The sequence below is a fragment of the Rana temporaria genome, chromosome 5, assembly GCF_905171775.1.
Source record: "Rana temporaria chromosome 5, aRanTem1.1, whole genome shotgun sequence".
In the NCBI taxonomy this organism is placed as follows: domain Eukaryota; kingdom Metazoa; phylum Chordata; class Amphibia; order Anura; family Ranidae; genus Rana; species Rana temporaria.
In genome coordinates this window covers 205483254-205504192 of record NC_053493.1, presented here as the reverse complement: position 1 = coordinate 205504192, position 20939 = coordinate 205483254, and the positions used below count along the sequence as shown (strand labels likewise).

General features: G+C 39.5%; 1 protein-coding gene across 1 annotated transcript in view; it reads right to left on the bottom strand.

Moving 5' to 3' along the window:
* The window catches only part of LOC120940565 (dynein heavy chain 5, axonemal-like), a 445728-nt gene that overhangs the window by 196562 nt on the left and 228227 nt on the right, over window positions 1–20939 (bottom strand). Inside the window, exons 49-52 of the mRNA XM_040353506.1 lie at window positions 16323–16412; window positions 12595–12831; window positions 3076–3243; window positions 1131–1337 (exon numbers count right to left, since the gene is read on the bottom strand). Of these exons, the coding sequence (XP_040209440.1) occupies window positions 1131–1337; window positions 3076–3243; window positions 12595–12831; window positions 16323–16412 (702 nt within the window). The remainder of the gene's footprint in view (window positions 1–1130; window positions 1338–3075; window positions 3244–12594; window positions 12832–16322; window positions 16413–20939) is intronic.

Sequence of the window (20939 nt, the reverse complement as noted above, 5' to 3'; positions counted from 1 at the left end):
TGGGCATCATGAAGCCAGACTGTATGACTGCCTGGATTTCAGCCTTGCAGATCTCACACATGCTCAGTGCTGCACAAGCAGTGTAATAGGTTTCAGATCAGGTTTCAGCACCTGTACTGTCCAAGTCACATGATTCTTCAAGACTGGGGAGTGCACAGACTCCTGGAAAGTGACACCCACTACATTCCCAGGAGTCTGTGCGGTGTAGGTTAGGAAGCTTAGGCACCTAGGTGCAGGAAGAGGGAAGATTAACTATTCTGCCTAGCAACAACACTTTGAAGGCATCTAAAAAAAAAAATTCTTAAAGGACTAATGACATTTTTTTAAAACTACTGTATGTAATGTTATATTTATGGGTGGAACTCCACTTTTCACGCATTGCAGTAGTCAGCATAATGAGCATTTTTGTAATAGTAGTTTGCCTTTTAGCTCTAAAAATGCCAGCATTCAAAAAACAAGATTTTCCCCTTTTAGACTTTGATGAAATTCATCACTTAGTTCAGGTTAGATGAATTTCAAACAAAATCCATCAAACCCTTGGTGAATTAGATTTACCCATCAATATTCCTTTGGTTAAGTTATAGCATTATGTTTACTCAACTTTTTCTTTCTTTTGAATTGTCTTATCCATTTCCTTTATTGCCTTTGGGCTATGGTACCTTCAACCCTCAAGCTTCCTTACTAACACAACTAGATGGACATTTTCTCTATTCTGGAAACAACCTTCTCTACCATTTGATGAGTGTAATGGTTAAAATTTACAAATGGTAATGCATCATGCCATTGCTATACAAATTCTTCCAAACTATGAGCCCCATTGACATATCCAGCCTCAGTGCCCTCTACCTTTTTCTCTTTTCCATCCCCCCCTACCCATTTTTTCATGGTTTGGCTTAGGGATATTGACAGTACTTGCCCAATTGTTGCATATTTACCCTCATCTGACCCCAGTTCCACTTATATATCCTAAAAAATTGCGAACTTCCTTGGACTCATGTGTTTAGGAACCTCTCTATGGCGGTCACTACTGTTCTGTTAGTATTAACATGTTTTCCAAATAACAAAAAGTCAAAACACTTTTAACCAAATAAGAATGTCTACTAAGTGACTACATACAGTATATTTCTTACCTGATCGCCCCACTCATTAATCACAGGCATATTGATATCATCAATAAAAACTGTCATTTTCTTTCCTGCTGGAGGGCCATATGTTGTTCCCATCCTTTTGTCAATATAACTTTCAATACTCCTCTGGTACATGTTGGGAAGGGTTGCAGAAGAGAAGTTCAATGACTTGGTGACATGAAATTCTGGGTCATATTTACTCATGTAGCCCTGAAAGAAGACACAAGATAGAGTTATACGAACAAACGTAAATGCCCATTGCATTGGTATAATCTCTACAGGTTATACAACAATAACATTTAAATACAAAGCCATCTGAGAATTATCATCAAGTCCTGTTTAAGGTTTGGCATGCCTTCAAGCAAAGAAGGAGGTGGCAATTTGATAATAAAGTGAAGCAGGGCTAGTTAACTCATATATCTTTCCCCCAGAAACAAATTTATGCCAGATGGTTTTCAGATATATTTTTGGAGTATCACAATGCTATGGATTGATTCCAAAAGCACTTTTTGTGCCAGGCTCCAACAGCAGCAGTTTGTTTCAAGTAAAACTTTTCATTTATGCTGCAAGACAAATGCCTAAATGGGAGTAATGCCAATTGGTTATAAATGATAAATACTAAATCCAAAAGGAAGATGGTTTACCCAAGATATCAACTAACAGAACAACGACAATATATCCTTTAGGAACTATAATAAAAACTTGCTGCTTACTAACTGCATCTGAAGATGAAATAGGGAAACATGTACAGTGTTGTTCTTTTGTGTAGTTAGATATACATTAACTCTGCAGCTAAAAAGTGAGTTTGTTTCATGTTATAAATTCAGCACAATATAGCATAATTAAAATGAGAGAAAAAATGTACGTACACTACACTGTACAGCAATGCATTGTTCAAATGATTTGATGTGCATCAATATAGATAGACAAAGGCCACATCTTACTATACAGTTAAGCTGGCCATACATGGATCAAAATTTGTCTGGTTCAGCAGGGACCAGCCAAATTTCAATCCATGTATGGGCAGGCTGATTGTACACGATAGGCTGGTAGGACCCAAGTCAATCATATTTTTGTAAATAGGATTACTGCCAGCAGCTATAACCGCTAGCAGTAAGCATTGTATTTTGAGGGCTCCCTGTGCTCCCCACTGGCAGAATACAATAGTGCTGCGGGAGGCTTTCCCCATCAACACTTTCTGGAAGGAAATACAACCGATTCATCCATGGCCTGTCTTAAAGTAGATGTAATCCCAATGACTGAAATCTTATTACAGGTTTATAGTAAATGTGAACACAAATTTCTGTTTTTCTGTATGTTTAGCATCATGACTCACTTATAAATAAAATATTTTTTAAGCAAATCTTTTCTTGCCTGGAGATACTGAAAGCAACAGCACTTCCTGTTCCGGGTTGACCATGTGCAATCCTTCAGTTGGTTGTTGGGCTACTTTTCAGGCCTGAGCATGCCAACAGAAGACCTGATTGGCAGCCCAACAGTCAACTGAAAAATAGACTATGGATTTCGACACACTTTAACATGTTAATGTCATTTAAAAAGTTGTTGATATTTTTTTAATCTGAAGCTTTCAATACAATACCTGGTGATCCTGCTGTGAAGGTCCTCGTTCAGGAAAATTTGTGTTATGGGGTAACAAGGCTGTGACCCTGTTTCCCAATTGTGCTCTTACGATTAAACTCTTTAATTCAGGTTTCTAATGAAGACTACAAGTGGCCATTTAAATATACATGGACTACTGCGGCTACCTTCAGGAACCAACACCCCCTACCGAATAAATGCCAGATACAAGGGTAATAACAGGGCATGCTGCACAAAACACAGGGAATGTATAGGTTCTAGCAGAATAATTCTATGTTTTAGCAGTTTATGTTCCCTACAAGAATGGTTATTGTACCACAATTCACCACAATAAATTGTGTTCACTCACCTTGATCATAACTGTCTTTGCTGTGCCCTGTTCACCTATCAATAAAACAGCTTTTCCTTGTTTCATAATGGTGTGCATTAGGAAATCTGTACGAACATTGTCAACATTTGGAACTAGGATTGAGGTGTATTCTAGTATGGAGTCTTTTGGATAAATATATTCAGGAACCTGTTTGAAAAACATCAAAATTACAATTACGTTAAACAACGTATAGTATATTTGTATATTGTTATTTCTGTACTTATTTATGAACTGTCACTGTTGAGCACATATTAAATCAACAAATCAACCAAACTGCTAGCAAGACAAAACATCAGCTACTACTAAATGAAATATAAACCACAACTGTTACATGCTATGTTGTAGCAATAAATAAAACATAACTTCTATATCAATGTGTGTTCGTATGATAACAAGGTGAACTTATGATTAAGCCAAACTAAGTGGGGTGTTTGCTCACCCACCAAACCAAAACCTCCGGCTGCAGGTGGAAATAATATATTTAGCAGCAATATTACTACAGCTGGTAAATATAACAGTTTCCTTCTCAGGACTGGTTGCTAGGAAGCCTGGTTGTCAGCATCCTAGCAACCATTGATGAATCCCTGGCCCCATTCTTCTGCCAACAGGGAGATTCCTAGACAGCAGCTGAATGTAAACAAAGAGGTGGCATGCTAGCTGACATCCCTGACCAAATATAGATATGGCCATATTTGTATAATTACGTTAGCCAGCATCCCTGCCACTTTGTTTACAATCAAACTGTCTGTTGGAGAAATGTCATTCATGGCAAGTCTCTGCTGGGAATGGATTGTGTCAGCTCTGTGTATTTTTGGGTTAGCAAGTATAGTTCATTGTGATTGGCAATGGAACTACATTAATGCATGATGTAAATGACAATGGATTTACATTGCGGGACATTGGTTGCTAAAATTGGTCTTAGTATTATATGCTACTGAGCATGGCCAAGATGGCTGCCTCACCATCTGACGCAACAGCAGATAAAAGCGACCTAATTCCCCAAAGAGAAAAGTGCTATAGAAATATTGTATATATATATATATATATATATATATATATATATATATATATATATATATATATATATATATATATATATATATATATATATACACACACATATACAGTGGGGCAAAAAAGTATTTAGTCAGCCACCAATTGTGCAAGTTCTCCCACTTAAAAAGATGAGAGAGACCTGTAATTGTCATCATAGGTATACCTCAACTATGAGAGACAAAATGTGGAAACAAATCCAGACAATCACATTTTCTGATTTGAAAAGAATTTATTTGCAAATTATGGTGGAAAATAAGTATTTGGTCAATATCAAAAGTTCATCTCAATACTTTGTTATATATCCTTTGTTGGCAATGACAGAGGTCAAATGTTTTCTGTAAGTCTTCACAAGGTTGTCACACACTGTTGCTGGTATGTTGGCCCATTCCTCCATGCAGATCTCCTCTAGAGCAGTGATGTTTTAGGGCTGTCTCTGGGCAACACAGACTTTCAACTCCCTCCAAAGGTTTTCTATGGGGTTGAGATCTGGAGACTGGCTAGGCCACTCCAGGACCTTGAAATGCTTCTTACGAAGCCACTCCTTCGTTGCCTGGGCGGTGTGTGTTTTGGGTCATTGTCATGCTGAAAGACCCAGCCACGTTTCATCTTCAATGCACTTGCTGATGGGAGGAGGTTTGCACTCAAAATCTCACGATACATGGCCCAATTTATTTTTTCATGTACAAGGATCAGTCATCCTGTTCCCTTTGCAGAGAAACAGCCCCAAAGCATGATGTTGCCACCCCCATGCTTCACAGTAGGTATGGTGTTCTTTTATTGCAACTCTATCTGCATTCTCTCTCCTCCAAACACGACAAGTTGTGTTTCTACCAAACAGTTCTACTTTGGTTTCATCTGACCATATGACATTCTCCCAATCCTTTTCTGGATCATCCAAATGCTCTCTAGCAAACCTCAGATTGGCCCAGACATGTACTGGCTTAAGCAGGGGGACACGTCTGGCACTGCAGGATCTGAATCCCTGGCGGCGTAGTGTGTTACTGATGGTAGCCTTTGTTATGTTGGTCCCAGCTCTCTGCAGGTCATTCACTAGGTCCCCCCTGTGTGGTTCTGGGATTTTTGCTCACCGTTCTTGTGATCATTTTGACCCCACGGGGTGAGATCTTGCGTGGAGCCCCAGATCAAAGGGAGATGATCAGTGGTCTTGTATGTCTTTCATTTTCTAATTATTGCTCCCACAGATGTTTTTTTCACACCAAGCTGCCTGCCTATTGCAGATTCAGTCTTCCCAGCCTGGTGCAGGTCTACAATTTTGTTTCTGGTGTCCTTCGACAGCTCTTTGGTCTTCACCATAGTGAAGTTTGGAGTGTGACTGTTTGAGGTTGTGGACAGGTGTCTTTTATACTGATAACAAGTTCAAACAGGTGCCATTAATACAGGTAATGAGTGGAGGACAGAGGAGCCTCTTATAGAAGAAGATACAGGTCTGCGAGAGCCAGAAATCTTGCTTGTTTGTAGAGGTGACCAAATACTTATTTTCCACTATAATTTGCAAATAAATCCTTTCCAAATCAGACAATGTGATTGTCTGGATTTGTTTCCACATTTTGTCTCTCATAGGTGAGGTATACCTATGATGACAATTACAGGCCTCTCTCATCTTTTTAAGTGGGAGAACTTGCACAATTGGCGGCTGACTAAATACTTTTTTGCCCCACTGTACATACACACATATATACACACACACACACACACAAAAACATGATTTGCCCACTTCTGATTTTTCATCAAACACATTATTATTACACAAAGATAACCCGAGTAAATACAAAATGCAGTTTTTAAGATATGGTTTCATTTATTAAGACAACATTCTAACCTGCCTGGCTTTATGTGAAAAAGTAATTGCCCCCTAAACACAATAACTGGTTGTGCCACCCTTGGTGGCAACAACTGCAATCAAGCGTTTGCGATAACTGGCAATGAGTCTTTCACATTGCTGTGGAGCAATTTTGGCCTACTCTTCTTTGCAGAATCGTTTTTAATCAGCCACATTGGAGGGTTTTCCAGCATGAACGGCCTGTGTAAGGTCATGCTACAGCATCTCAATTGGATTTAAGTCCAGCCTTTGACTAGGCTACACCAAAACCTAAATGTTGCTTTGTTTGTACCATGGAGGTGGACTTGCTGTTGTGTTTCGGATCATTGTCCTGCTGCATAACCCAAGTACACTTGAGCTTGAGGTCACGAATTGATGGCATTCTCCTTTAGGATTTTCTAGTAGAGCTCAGAATTCATGGTTCCATCAATTATGGTAAATTGTCCAGGTCCTAAAGCTGCAAAGCAGCCCCAGACCATCACGCTACCACCACCATCCATGTCTGACTGTTGATATGATGTTCTTGTTATGAAATGCTGTATTAGTTTTATGCCAGATGTAGCGGGACGCACACCTTAAAAAAGTTACATGTTTGTCTCATCAGTCCACAGAATATTTGCCTAAAAGTCTTGGGGATAATCAAGATGTTTTTTGGTACATGCGAGATGAGCATTTGTGTTATTTCTGGTCAGCCGTGGCTTTGGCCTTGGAACTCTCCAATGGATGCCATTTTTGCCCAGTCTTTTTCTTATTGTTGAATCATGAACACTGATCTTACCTGGGGCAAGTGAGGCCTGCAGTTCTTTAGATGTTGTTCTGGTTTTTTTTATGACCTCCTGGATGAGTCACCGTCGTGCTCTTGGAGTCATTTTTGTAGGCCAGCCACTCCAGGGAAGGTTCACCACTGTTCCAAGTTATCTCCTTTTGTAGAAAATGGCTCTCTCCGTGGGCTCACTGGAGTTCCAAAGCCTTAGAAATGGCTTTGAAACCCTTCCTAGACTGATACAAGTTTGTTTCTAATCTTTCTTGAATTTTTTTAGATTGTGGCATGATGGTTGGCTTTTTATGATCTGTTAGCGTACTTTGTCAGACAGCTTTTATTTATGTTATTTGTTGATTCAACAGGTCTGGCAGTAATCAGGGGTGGATGTGGCGAGTGAAATTTAACTAAGCTTTCCAAAAAAAATGTGGTGAACAGTCTATTCATGATTCAGCATGGGAGGGTGCAATTAATTTTTCACATAGGGCCAGGCAGGTTTGAACAGCTTATTTCCCTTAATAAATTAAATAATTTAAAAACTGCATCTTGTGTTTACTCGGGTTATCTTTGTGTAATATTAAAATTGAGTGAGAAATGCAAAAAAAAATAAAAAATCAGGAAGGAGGCAGTTTTTAAATTTAAGTTTCATTTTTCTTTTGTGAATGAATAACCAAGGTACCATGTACCCCTTACTTTTTCATATATAGCGGCAGTATATTTGGTACCCCTTATTTAACCACTTAAAGCGGTGGTTCCCCTAAAAATAAAGTTTTGACATTGCATTTGCTATAATAATTACAGTTAGAATCGGCTGGTTGTATGTAAAAAATACCTCCGTACGTAGCGTTTGTATTATTCATTCCCACCGCCACTTCCGGGTACGATGCTGGCGGTGGGCGTTCCTTATTGATGGACAGGCATCCGACCGACGCATCCATCGCGTCACGAGATGCCGAAAGAAGCCGAACGTCGTTGCGCATGCGCCGTATAGAGCCGCACCGACGTTCGGCTTCTTTCGGCATCTCGTGACGCGATGGATGCGTCGGTCGGATGCCTGTCCATCAATAAGGAACGCCCACCGCCAGCATCGTACCTGGAAGTGGCGGTGGGAACGAATAATACAAACGCTACGTACGGAGGTATTTTTTACATACAACCAGCCGATTCTAACTGTAAGTATTATAGCAAATGCAATGTCAAAACTTTATTTTTAGGGGAACCACCCCTTTAAGGACCGAGCTTCTTTCTGAGATTTGTTAAAAACATTTATTTTATAACTCCCAAACATTATACATTTTTTTCTAACACCCTAGAGAATAAAATGGCGGTCGTTGCAATACTTTGTCACACCAAATTTGCGCAGAGATCTTACAAGCACACTTTTTGGAAAAAAATACACTTTTTATAATTAAAAAATAAGACAACAGTAAAGTTTGCCCAATTTTTTTTTATATTATGAAAGATAATGTTACACCGAGTAAATTGTCACAAATTGTCACGCTGTCACAAATTGTCACGCTTGAAAATTGCGCCTGCTCGTGGAATGGCGACAAACTTTCACCCTTAAAAATCTCCATAGGCAACTTTTAAAAAATTCTACAGGTTGCATGTTTTGAGTTACAGAGAAGGTCCAGGCTTAGAATTATTGCTTTCGCTCTACTGAAGGCGGCAATACCTCACATGTGTGGTTTGAACTCCATTTTCATATGTGGGCGCTGCTCACATATGCATGTAAACATCTCTTGTAATAGAAAAATAAGCATGACAGGATGTGTTATGCCGCGTACACACGATCGGAAATTCTGATCATGTGTGGGCCCCATCTGACCTTTTTCATTCGGTGTTTAGAAATAGAACATGTTTTATTTATTTCCGATGGACAAAAAAACAATAGGAAATTCCTATCATCTGTGTGCAACTCCGACTGAGAAAAAACCCACGCATGCTCAGATTTAAGTCGACGCATGCTCGGAAGCATTGAACTTAATTTTTCTCGGCTCGTCATAGTGTTTTACGTCACCACGTTTTGGACGGTCGGAATTTGGTCTGACAGCGTGTATGCAAGACAGCTTGAACGGAATTCCGACTAAAAATTCCATCGGATTTTAGGCCATCGTAAATTCCGATCATGTGTACTTGGGATTAAATATGAGATCTGGGGTCAAAAAGACACTTAAATGCAAATAAAAAAATGGCCCTTTAAGAGCTATGGGCAGAAGTGACGTTTTGACACCTCTTCCACCCTGTTATGGTCACTCGTCTCCATACCCAGCCAGAAGGATCCGATCAGCTCCGCCGCTGCCAACAGCTCCGGCCCCTCTCCTGACGCCTATAAAAGTGATCTTGCAGCGAATCCACCGCAGAGACCACTATTATCGGAAACCGGACCGCCCGCTGAAGAAGTGGATACCTGGGTTATGGCAGCTAGCTGCTGCCATAACAAAGGTATCCATCTTCAAACAGCCGACATATATCGGCGTTCGGTGGTCCGGAAGTGGTTAAAGGGGCATCCAAATTTCCCCCACCACAAACCCCCACAACCACCAGGCCAGAGTTGTGGGGAAGAGACTATTGTCCTCGTCAAGAGAAGGCCAGGGTCCTTTGACAGGGGGCCCCCCCTGGCAAGATATCCTCCCTAAGTTGAGGGCATGTGGCCTGGTATGGTTCAAGGTACAAGCTTACTGCCCCCTTTCCTTTCCAGCCAGCTGCATGTTAAGGTTCTGGTATGAATTTGGGGAGGAATCCCATGCTGTTTTTTCAGCGTGGAGTCGCCCATAAGCATTTACTCCAAACCCTCATCTAGGATAAGTGTCTGTTATAAATGAAGGGAATCCCTAGTTGCTTTGGAGTGGCTGGGATATTTCATTTACTGTCAATTTAAATATTTTTTATTTTTTTTGTAACTGTCAGTTTTGCCACTTAAAATACATTTTGCAGTTTTAATGTTTTACTTTAATCATTATTAAAATAACTTTTTCTGGCTAAATATTATATATATATATATATATATATATATATATATATATATATATATATATATATATATATATATATATATATATATATATATATATATATATATATATATATATATATATATATATATATATATATATATATATATATATATATATATATATATATATATATATATATATATATATATATATATATATATATATATATATATATATTTTTTTTTTTTTTTTAATTGGTGCATGTCCGCCATGCCTTTTGTTAGATCTAGGGGGGGTCTACTTGCCGCTTTTCTACAACAAAGAAATACAATAGGTAATTGTTATTCAGTGGCAATTTTTTTTTTCTTTGTAAATGTCACTTTTGCTGTAGTACATCCTACAGGTATGCCAATTCACAAGCCAGTGTAGAGCAATCCCAAGTCTTTGTACGTTATTTAAGGGTATTGCCCCCATTTTAATGTTTCACTTTAAGCAGTATTAAAAGAACTGCTACCTGCTAAATGGAATTTTATTTTTATTTTTTGCATTGGTACATACAGTACAGACCAAAAGTTTGGACACACCTTCTCATTCAAAGAGTGTTCTTTATTTTCATGACTATGAAAATTGTAGATTCACACTGAAGGCATGAAAACTATGAATTAACACATGTGGAATTATACATAACAAAAAAGTGTGAAACAACTGAAAATATATTTCATATTCTAGGTTCTTCAAAGTAGCCACCTTTACTCAAAGTAAAGTAGCCACCTTTTTCAGCAGACACATCTCTAGAACTGTTAAGAGGAGACTGTGTGAATCAGGCCTTCATGGTAGAATATCTGCTAGGAAACCACTGCTAAAGAAAGGCAACAAGCAGAAGAGACTTGTTTGGGCTAAAGAACACAAGGAATGGACATTAGACCAGTGGAAATCTGTGCTTTGGTCTGATGAGTCCAAACTTGAGATCTTTGGTTCCAACCCCCGTGTCTTTGTGCGACGCAGAAAAGGTGAACGGATGGACTCTACATGCCTGGTTCCCACCGTGAATCATGGAGGAGGAGTTGTGATGGTGTGGGGGTGCTTTGCTGTTAACACTCTTGGGGATTTAATCAAAATTGAAGGCATACTGAACATACTGCATGGCTACCACAGCATCTTGCAGCGGCATGCTATTCCATCCGGTTTGCGTTTAGTTGGACCATCATTTATTTTTCAACAGGACAATGACCCCAAACACACTTCCAGGCTGTGTAAGGGCTATTTGACCAAGAAGGAGAGTGATGGGTGCTGTGCCAGGTGACTACCTCTTGAAGCTCATCAAGAGAATGCCAAGAGTGTGCCAAGCAGTAATCAAAGCAAAAGGTGGCTACTTTGAAGAACCTAGAATATGAAATATATTTTCAGTTGTTTCACACTTTTTTGTTATGTATAATTTCCACATGTGTTAATTCATAGTTTTGATGCCTTCAGTGTGAATCTACAATTTTCATAGTCATGAAAATAAAGAAAACTCTTTGAATGAGAAGGTGCGTCCAAACTTTTGGTCTGTACTGTATGCTACAGGGCAGTGCCCAGCTCCCCATGCCCCATGTTTGACAATCCCATGCTGATTAGCCTTAATAATGGGCAGAATGTATTTTAAAATTTGACATTAATGGGGTTTTGATTAACATTTAAACTTCCATTAGTACAGTATGTTCGACTTATTATGTCAAGCTAGCATTACTCCTACATGCAATTGAAAAGAACATGTTGGTCTAAAACAAAATACTTATTAAGCAAACAAGTATTCAACAAAAAAAAGCCACAACTTATTTTCAGCTAAGTGCTGTACAGTGGCATCTACTTTTTTTTTTATGCCAGAAAGAAACATATATTAAAGGTCTTTTATAAAAACTTTGGAAAGATCAGCATTTTAAAAAACCTAAAGATATCAAGAACCAGAACAGTTCTATGAAAAAATACAGGCTTTGTTTTCATAGATGGTCATACAGGCTAAATATACTGATATAATCTGTAGAGCGGGGGTGCCCAACCATTTGCCCGGGGGCCATGTGTGGCCATGTGTGGCCCGCGACCTCCTGCTCTGGGATGGCAAGTTGGCAAGCCCAGATCGTAGGTTGCGGACCTGCCATCATCAGTGTTGTGAATTAAACTGGCGGTAGAGAAAGCAAATGGCTGCTGAACAGAGGCGCATAAGTCAATGCTTTATGTATAGCGCCAACTCCTGTCACAGGTGTAGTGATACCAAGTGCACTTAGTCTGGGACAGCAACAGCTGACATTACCTGAATGGAAGACTTTTATTAAAGGTATGTTTATTACTAAAATCACAATGTATATATGGGCATATCTTATCTGCAGTAGTTACAGGGCTGCTTTCAAACTGATCTGCAGGTGCGGTGCAGTGCAGTGCATCTGCGGGTTACCTGCACTGAGCGATAGAATTCTATTACCTGCGAGTTTGGTGCACTCTATGGCAAAGTGCAGCTAACCCACAGATGCACTACACCCTTGGTGTGGGTAAACCACAGCGCATCAGTGTGAAAGCAGCCTTAGGCCCCTTTGACAGGATCAGTCCAACCCAATCGGACCCTCCAATGACCTCTTTGGAGCAGCAGATGTAAACGGACTTGTGGCCATTTACACCTGCCTACAGTCCGATCCGCAAAAAAAAAAAAACAGGAGATGCGCCCCCTTTCATCTGAGCAGATCCGTGAGCCCATAGAGTACAGCAGGCTATATTTGTTTCCCGCTCTGCATATGCCCACCCCGCTCATTGTTGTCCACGACCGGTTACCAAGTCACTTAGGTGGCTGTCACTCTTCAAAAGGTTAGGCACCCCTGCTGTAAAGCATGAACATGAATCAGATATTTACATACCCTTTTGGACCAGTGCTCCCATTGACCATTATCACTAATGACAAATTCAAACATGGTTTCATCTCCTTTAACAGCAGGAAGCTCAAGAGGGGCAGAGTGTTTGCGGAGGAATATTTCCATCTTCATACGATCCTCAAGTTCCATCAATGCACCTATTGACCACATCAATGCAAAGACAAATAATCGAGCCAGGTGTTCCTGGCTGGGCTGCTTCTCCTCCTTATCTGAAAGAAGACCCTAGAAGAAGATATGTAATTAATAAAAGATAAAGGAGTCATGAAGGAAAACTTCAAGATCATAAGGTAAAAGGGTTGGACTTGAAATTGAAATTTAAGAGGCAAAATACTTTGTGTGACACAAACAATAATTACGACAAAAATAAAATGCATAAGTATTCACCCCTCTCCAAACAAGCCAGAGACAAAGTTCCGGAGAAGAATAGATCAGGGTTAGATTATAAAAAAAATACAAACTTTGAATATCCCACGGAGCACCATTAAATCCAATATTAGAACACAGAACAAATATGGCATCACTACAAAACTAATAAAAGAAAGCATCAAACTCACAGACTAAAAATCTGGGATGCAACAAAAACGCCAAAGATTTTATAACACTGAATGAGTTGCAAAGATCCACAGCAGAGATGGGAATATCTGTTCATATGACCACTTTAAGCTGTAAAATCCACTGAGCAGGGCTTTATGGAAGAGTGTCCAGAAAAGGTAATTGTTTAACCACTTCATTACTGGGCACTTAAACCCCCTTCGTGCCCAGACCAATTTTCAGCTTTCAGTGCTGATGCGTTTTGAATGACAATTGCCTGGTCATACAACACTGTACCCAAATTATATTTTTATCATTTTTTTCCCCACAAATAGAGCTTTCTTTTGGTGGTATTTGATCATCTCTGCGATTTTAATTTTTTGCGCTATGAACAAAAAAAAAAAACACAATATTTTTTACTTTTTGTTATAATAATATCCCAATTTTTTTTCCTCGGTTTAGGCCGATACATATTCTTCTACATATTTTTGTAAAAAAAAAAAAAAATCGCAATAAGCGTATATTGATTGATTTGTGCAAAAGTTATAGCGCCTACAAAATAGGGGATAGATTTTTTTTTTTTTACTAGTAATGGCGGCGATCTGCAATTTTTTTGTCAGGCCTACGATATTGCGGCGGACGTATCCGACACTTTTGACACAATTTTGGGACCATTCACATTTATACAGCAATCAGTGCTATAAAAATGCACTAATTACTGTATAAATGTGACTGGCAGGGAAGGGGTTAACACTAGGGGGTGAGGAAGGGGTTAAATGTATTCCCTGGGTGTGTTCTAACTGTGTGTGGAGGGGGACTGACTGGGGGAGGTGACCGATCTGTGTCCCTATGTACAAGGGACACGGCATCGGTCTCCTCTCTCTCTGACAGGACGTGGAGCTCTGTGTTTACAAACCAAACACTTCCCACCCCCCTGAGAACACCATCTCCACAGTGAAGCATTGTGGTGGCAGAATCATGCTATGGGGATGGTTTTCACTGACAGGGACTGGAAATCTAGTCAGGATTGAAGGAAAGATGAATGGTACTAAACACTAGACATGTGCATACGTTTTCATCCGAATGCATTTTCGTCCGAATTTCGAGGATTTTCGCGTTCGTTTTAACAAACGATAATGAACGCACAGAATCCAAAATCCGACATAAAAAATGCTTTATTTTCATTTTGTTGCGACAACAGTGAGGCCTCGTACACACGGCCGAGTTTCTCGGCAAAAACCAGCAAGAAACTTGCTGCTGGGGGTTTTTTTTTGCCGAGGAAACCGGTCATGTGTACACTTTAACGAGGAAACCGCAGAGGATCTCGTCGGGCCAAAAAGAGAACATGTTCTCTATTTCCTTGACGGCAATGGGAAAATTTGGCTCGCCGAGATTCTCAGCGGCTTCACAAGGAACCCGACGAGCAAAACGATGTGTTTTGCCCATCGAGTTTCTCGGCCGTGTGTACGAGGCCTTAGATATAGATAGAAGATTCGACATGACGGTGACAATAGCAATCTGTGTCTATCGAATATGTGGTCGAATGTGCCTAACCTTACTTTTTTAGTCCAAGATTAATTGGCATAGAGAGAAAAGATTCAACATTATATAGACATAAAGATTTGACGAAACAGCTATAAACATACGATCGCCGTGAGCGGACATTTATGGTCAAATGCTTCGCCCATAGGCTATAGAAGAATTCAAATGTTGGTTGACTAGTAATAACAATAAATATAATTATTACTATACAACATTAGAATTCTACTATACAGTAGCTTGTGGGCGGAGTATTCGACTGGAAATGTACGATTGTGGCGTCATACAGTTTAGGTCCTTCGTCGAATCTTATTAGAACATTCGACAGACACCATAAGCCTTCGAATGACAGATTCAACCTTAATTAATTCGGATTTTCGGACAAACACATTTTTTAACTAAACAAAATAAATAAAAATGAATTTTGGGAGTAACTAAATAAATAAATTTTTCGGACGAAACTGAAATTCCAAAACAAAATATTTCAGTGTGCACATGTCTACTAAATACAGGAAAAATCTTCCAGAAAACGTGTTTCAGTCTGCCAGAGATTTGAGACTGGGGTGGTGGTAAACCATCCAGTAGCACAATGACCCTAAACATACTGCTAAAGCTACACTGGAGTGGTATTCAAAGCCTAGGCGCCAGTCCAGTTGAGAATCTGTGGCATGACTTGAAGTTTGCTGTACACCAACGCAACCCATATGATGAAAGTTTTTCGTCCAATCCCAGTGGCTAGATGTTCTAAGTTAATTGGGACATACCCTAAAAGACTTATAACCAGCGCTGGACTGGGACAAAAATTTGGCCCTGGACTTCATCCAGACTGGCCCACTTTGACAGGTCTCTCCCACAGCGGCCGGACAACTGCCACACCCCCCCCCCCTGGCCACCCAAGCCCCCTCTCGCCCTTCACTAGCCACTAGCCGTTTTACTTTATTAGAGTAGAACGGCTGGTACTGGTACTCTTATAGGAAGTACCAGTGGGAAAGCTAGACATTATTTCTCCCGGAGCAAAGAATCAGTTTGGTGCCCCCCCCCCCCCCTTATGGGACAAGATTAGGCAGAAGTGAGAAACTCCCAGGCCGCTGTCACTGAAGCCGGCCAACTGAGCCATCGGCCCACCGGGAAACTCTGTAGTCCCAATGGCCAGTCCATCCCTGTTCCCAACTGTAATTGCAGAAAATTATCAACTTTTACAGGCAAATATTTAGGCACGCTAAAGAACCTTTTCTTCATTATTGTTTGTGTCTCAGTAAACACATTTTGCATCTTCAAAGTGCACATGGTTATATATGGTTTAACACTCAAGGAATAACAAGCATTTGAAGTGTCAAATGCAATAGAGCAATTAAAGAAAAAACAAAACTAAAATATTGAAAATTAAAATGATTTAGCTGGGTGAAAATATGGTCAAATTAAGGCTGGTATTATATAGGTAGTTTTTAATGCTAGTGCTTTGCAAACTCAGAATACAATTGGGACAATAGTACATTTTTGAGAGCTATTGATGTGCAATATTGTCAAACCTATAGAAAACGTAAAATTAAAAGTCATGTGTGTGGCAGTATTGCATTGCCAAGATGTGTCCATATTTATTTTGCAATCTTATGTGTAGAGAAGAACAACGTTTATGTAATTACCTGGAGGAGATCAATTGCCTGCTTTATATACATACACTCCAATATCTGCATCTTTGGAGATACAGCAGTGAACACAAAATTAATTAAATCCTGCAAACAGAACACAACAGAAAATTGTTACAAGAAGGCTTTCCAGTCAGATGTACATAATTGCCATTGAACGGCATTCTTATTTTAAAATCATTGTACATTTTATTTATGAATTAAGCTAACATCCAACTGCAATTTTGATTATTGAGGAATTAAAAAGTTTCTGAATAGTAAAGCTCACATAGAAGTTGACATTTTATGCTTTATTAATTATCATTTATAACAATATAAAGATTACAATAAAAGATCACTGATATAACACACACACACACACACACACACACACAATCTCCTGACTCTTAGCTTATCAATCAGTGGAATACTTGGACCTTCTCTAAAATTATATTCTACTCACAGATGTCTCCTCACAAAATTATTGCAAGTGCTATAATGTTATAGTGTTAAACATGAACAGCTTGTAGATACCATACAACTAGCTACTTCATTATTCATCTAACAGCTGCACTTTTATGAAGCAATGTACAGTATGCACAGTTTTTACAGTATATCTTTTTTTAGAATGATGTCTTCCTGTTCAGATAACTCCCACTCCCCTTATTTCTTGTAGTGGGGTCACAGTTGTAAAAAGTTAGAAGAAATCACCTTAGTGGGATCGCAAACGCCAATAAGATCCTGAAAGTGATCTTAACTCGGCTCCACTTTATACAACAGGCAAAAAAAAGTTTTAGCTTAAGGCGACCAGTTGGAAAAAGAAAGGAATATGGTGTTAATTTACTAAAGGCAAATAGTATTTTTAAATTGTAAGAGGGGTTACTATGAGACCCTTGACCCGTCATAAGGTCCAGAGCGGAACTTTCATTCATCTGCCCAACCTTCAGCCATTAGAGGACGTTTCATTGCTGAAATCTATAGTACAGATTCTATGAATGGAGGGGGGGGAAGCGGAGGGCATAGTTGGCATTCTTGGCGAGTGCCTATGACAGATTGAGCAACTCATATTAACCACTTAAGCCCCGGACCATTTTGCTGGTCAATGATCCGGCACTGCGTCGATTTAACTGACAATTGCGCAGTCGTGCAACGTGGCTCCCAAACAAAATTGACATCTTTTTTTCCCACAAATAGAGCTTTCTTTTGGTGGTATTTGATTACCTCTGCAGTTTTTATTTTTTGCGCTATAAACAAAAAGAGCGAAATAGTGAAAAAAATTCAATATTTTTTACTTTATGCTATAATAAATATCCCCCAAAAATATATAAAAAACAAAAAAATGTTTTCCTCAGTTTAGGCCGATACGTATTCGTCTACATTATTTTGGTAGAAAGAAAAAAAAAATCGCAATAAGCTTTTATTGATTGGTTTGCGCAAAAGTTATAGCATCTACAAAATAGGGGATAGTTTTATGGCATTTTTATTAATATTTTTTTTTACTAGTAATGTCGGCGATCAGCGATTTTTATTGTGACAGCGACATTATGGCGGACACATCAGACACTTTTGACACATTTTTGGGACCATTGTCATTTTTACAGCGATCAGTGCTATAAAAATGCACTGATTACTGTGAAAATGACACTGGCAGTGAAGGGGTTAACCACTAGGTGGCGCTGAAGGGGTTAAGTATGCCTAGGGATGTGTTCTAACTGTAGGGGAGCTGGGCTGTGTGTGATCGCAGCTTCTGATTACAGGAAGCTGTGTATACTGTCCTGTCACTAGGAAGACTGGGGAAATGTTTGTATAAATCAGCATTTCCCCCTTCTTCCTCACTGTGACACGATCGCGGGTATGCCCGCAGACATAGAGTCCACGGGACCTGCGGTCGGAGTCACAGAGCTGCCGGCGGGCGTGCAAGCCCACAATGCCGGCTTCTTAAAGGGGAAGTATATATAAACGTCCTTCAGCCTGTCTGTGCCCTTCTGTCGACGTATATAGTCGTGCGCTGGTCGGCAAGCAGTTAAACCCTAAAGTACCGGAAGATTACTACAGTGGGGATATACAGGGGGCAGAAGATTGATCTAAATAAAGATAGTGGTCACTAGCAGAAGGGACATTTCTCATTCAAGGCAAGTACTGTCCATTGTGCTGAAAATAACTAATCTGAAGCTTTCAATTCTGTTTATAGTTTAGTAAAACTATAAACACCTCTAGCAACCAAGTGAAGGTGTTCACTATAAAGCTACTACAAAGATCAATGCATTGTTGATTTTCAGCTTGCTGGAATATATTTATTTGATCTACCATGATTAATGTTGCCACTGCATAATGTTAGTAATATTACAGGGTCAGTGCACCTGGTGTACCGAAACCGTTTATTTCCGTAAATTGTAAACAGCGGGGTGTAAAACCACCCACAGGTTCCTAACATCTCTGAGGGACTAAAAATAGAGACCGCCTTCAAACAGTCAAAACAGATGTGTAGATCAGAGAATTCAAATGCAGAGATCTTGCAGCCAGCCAACTCCCAAAAGACATAAGAAGCCAGTTGGAGGTTCAGGAGGCATGTAATTAAATACAACAGTTTTGGTTGTACTGACTTGTTTAGTGCAAAGAAAAGGAAAACAGACACAATATGATATCATGTAAAATAAGCAAAATATCTTACACAGTGATTATTTGGCATTTCGTCTCAGGTTTGAAAAACAAATTTAAAGAATTGAACTATAAGATTAACCACATTACCAACATTCAAACATAATATTCTTAGATATTAACTGATTATGTTCGATCCTAATGTTACCTAGATCTCAAATGTACTGTATGTTTTGCCAAAAAAGCAGCACAAAGCAACACTGTAGAGCTGTATTAGTAATAAAGCCATAACTACTATTTACTATTTGTGTCAATACTACCAAGAATGATAAAATAAATGTACGATTGTTTTTAAAGGGTAAGTTCACCTTTACAGAAAAATCTGTAAGGTGAACTTACACAGGACCCCCTCCTCATCCCTTCTGGTCCCGCTGACCTGGAGTCCAACGATCATCCACACTGACACATCGGGTCACCGCTTCACCGGTCCGGGGCTTAGATATCCCTTGCGGCTCAATCTCCTAAATGTACCTTGTCAGGAGGTACATATAGGAGCATTCTAATTGGTCGGCGCTGACCAATCAGAACCCAGGTAGCCCATCCTGTCACCGCAGACAAAGAGGAGAGAAAGCCGCAGGGATTTCAAATCCCCGGACTGGTAAAGCAGTGATATGATCTGTCAGAACAGAAATCGAGGGTTCCCAGAGCACAACAGGGGGGGGGGGGGGAGGACGGGAGGTGACGTCCTGCCCGCAGTCTTCCTGCAGACTGTGGCCGGAAGTGGGTGCAAATACCTGTCTTTAGACATGTATCTGCACCCCCCTCCCCCCTGAAAGGTGTCAAATGTGACACCGGAGGGGGGAGGGTTCCGATCAGCAGGAGTTCCACTTTAGGGTGGAGCTCCGCTTTAAATCAGTAATAAATGTAAAAGCAAACATTTTATTGCAGCTTACCAGTTTTTAGATCTGATGGCTGCATAACACCCACAGGCTGTTGTACTTACAGAATCACATTTCCACATTGCCTCCCCTATACTAACAGAGCAGAGCTTCTGGGAATTAAAAAAAAAAACAGGTGACCTTCCCAATGTAAAAGTACTTCATTAGCCCTGAATACTGTCATGTGGGGGTCTGACCTGATCCCCATCTAAGATTATACGTTAGCTGCACAAGAGCTTAGACATCTGAGATGTTGCAGGTAGGATGGATAGCAGTATAGCTGATAAGTGTAAAGCCTGGGGGGGGGGGGCTATCTGCAGAAACTACCACTTTGCCCATTAGGGCAAAATGACAGCCTTTCTTTAATATTAAAAAACAATACTGATTACTCAACAATTTATTGTGATCTCTTTGTATTGTCACAATTTTTTTTATTGAACTACACATATATTTATTAGGCCCTCTGATAATTATCAGAATACTAGTCATCTACCTGTACATAACTACATGGAACACATCAAACCTGTTTACACATATAGAAAATGTCTGCACCAACAAATAGACTTTTCTGTACTAAGGCAAAACATAATTTACAATATTCCGTAGTAACCAGCTGGAAATATTCTCTAATATGTCATTCAAAATACTTCTCCAAGCCCCTTTTTATCCAATCCAGAAAATCCTAAATCCAAAGCACATTTGCTATATAGAACCTGTGCCAGAATGATAAGCAATTTTCAGAAATGAAGACACAGGTAGCTCTTACAGGTCTATGGAGCTGAATACAGTATCCGTTACCCTTTATCATTAGGAATATTCTTTCCATTGCTGCTGAAAATCAAACCCTATGATTTATGAGGAATACTCAGTTTTGCTCTTGACTCTTTTCGTTAGATATTATATTAAGGTTGTTTGCCATCTTGTTTTAACTTTTACATTTTTTTGACTGTGAATTTGAATATTTTCTAAAAATGCTTATTTCATACAGTGTAACATTAATAAGCACTGCCCAATAAAACACAATATAGCATAACACATTATGTTTTGCTGATTTTAAAGTATATCACAGAATGAAAGCTTAAAGAAAAGTCTAGAGTGT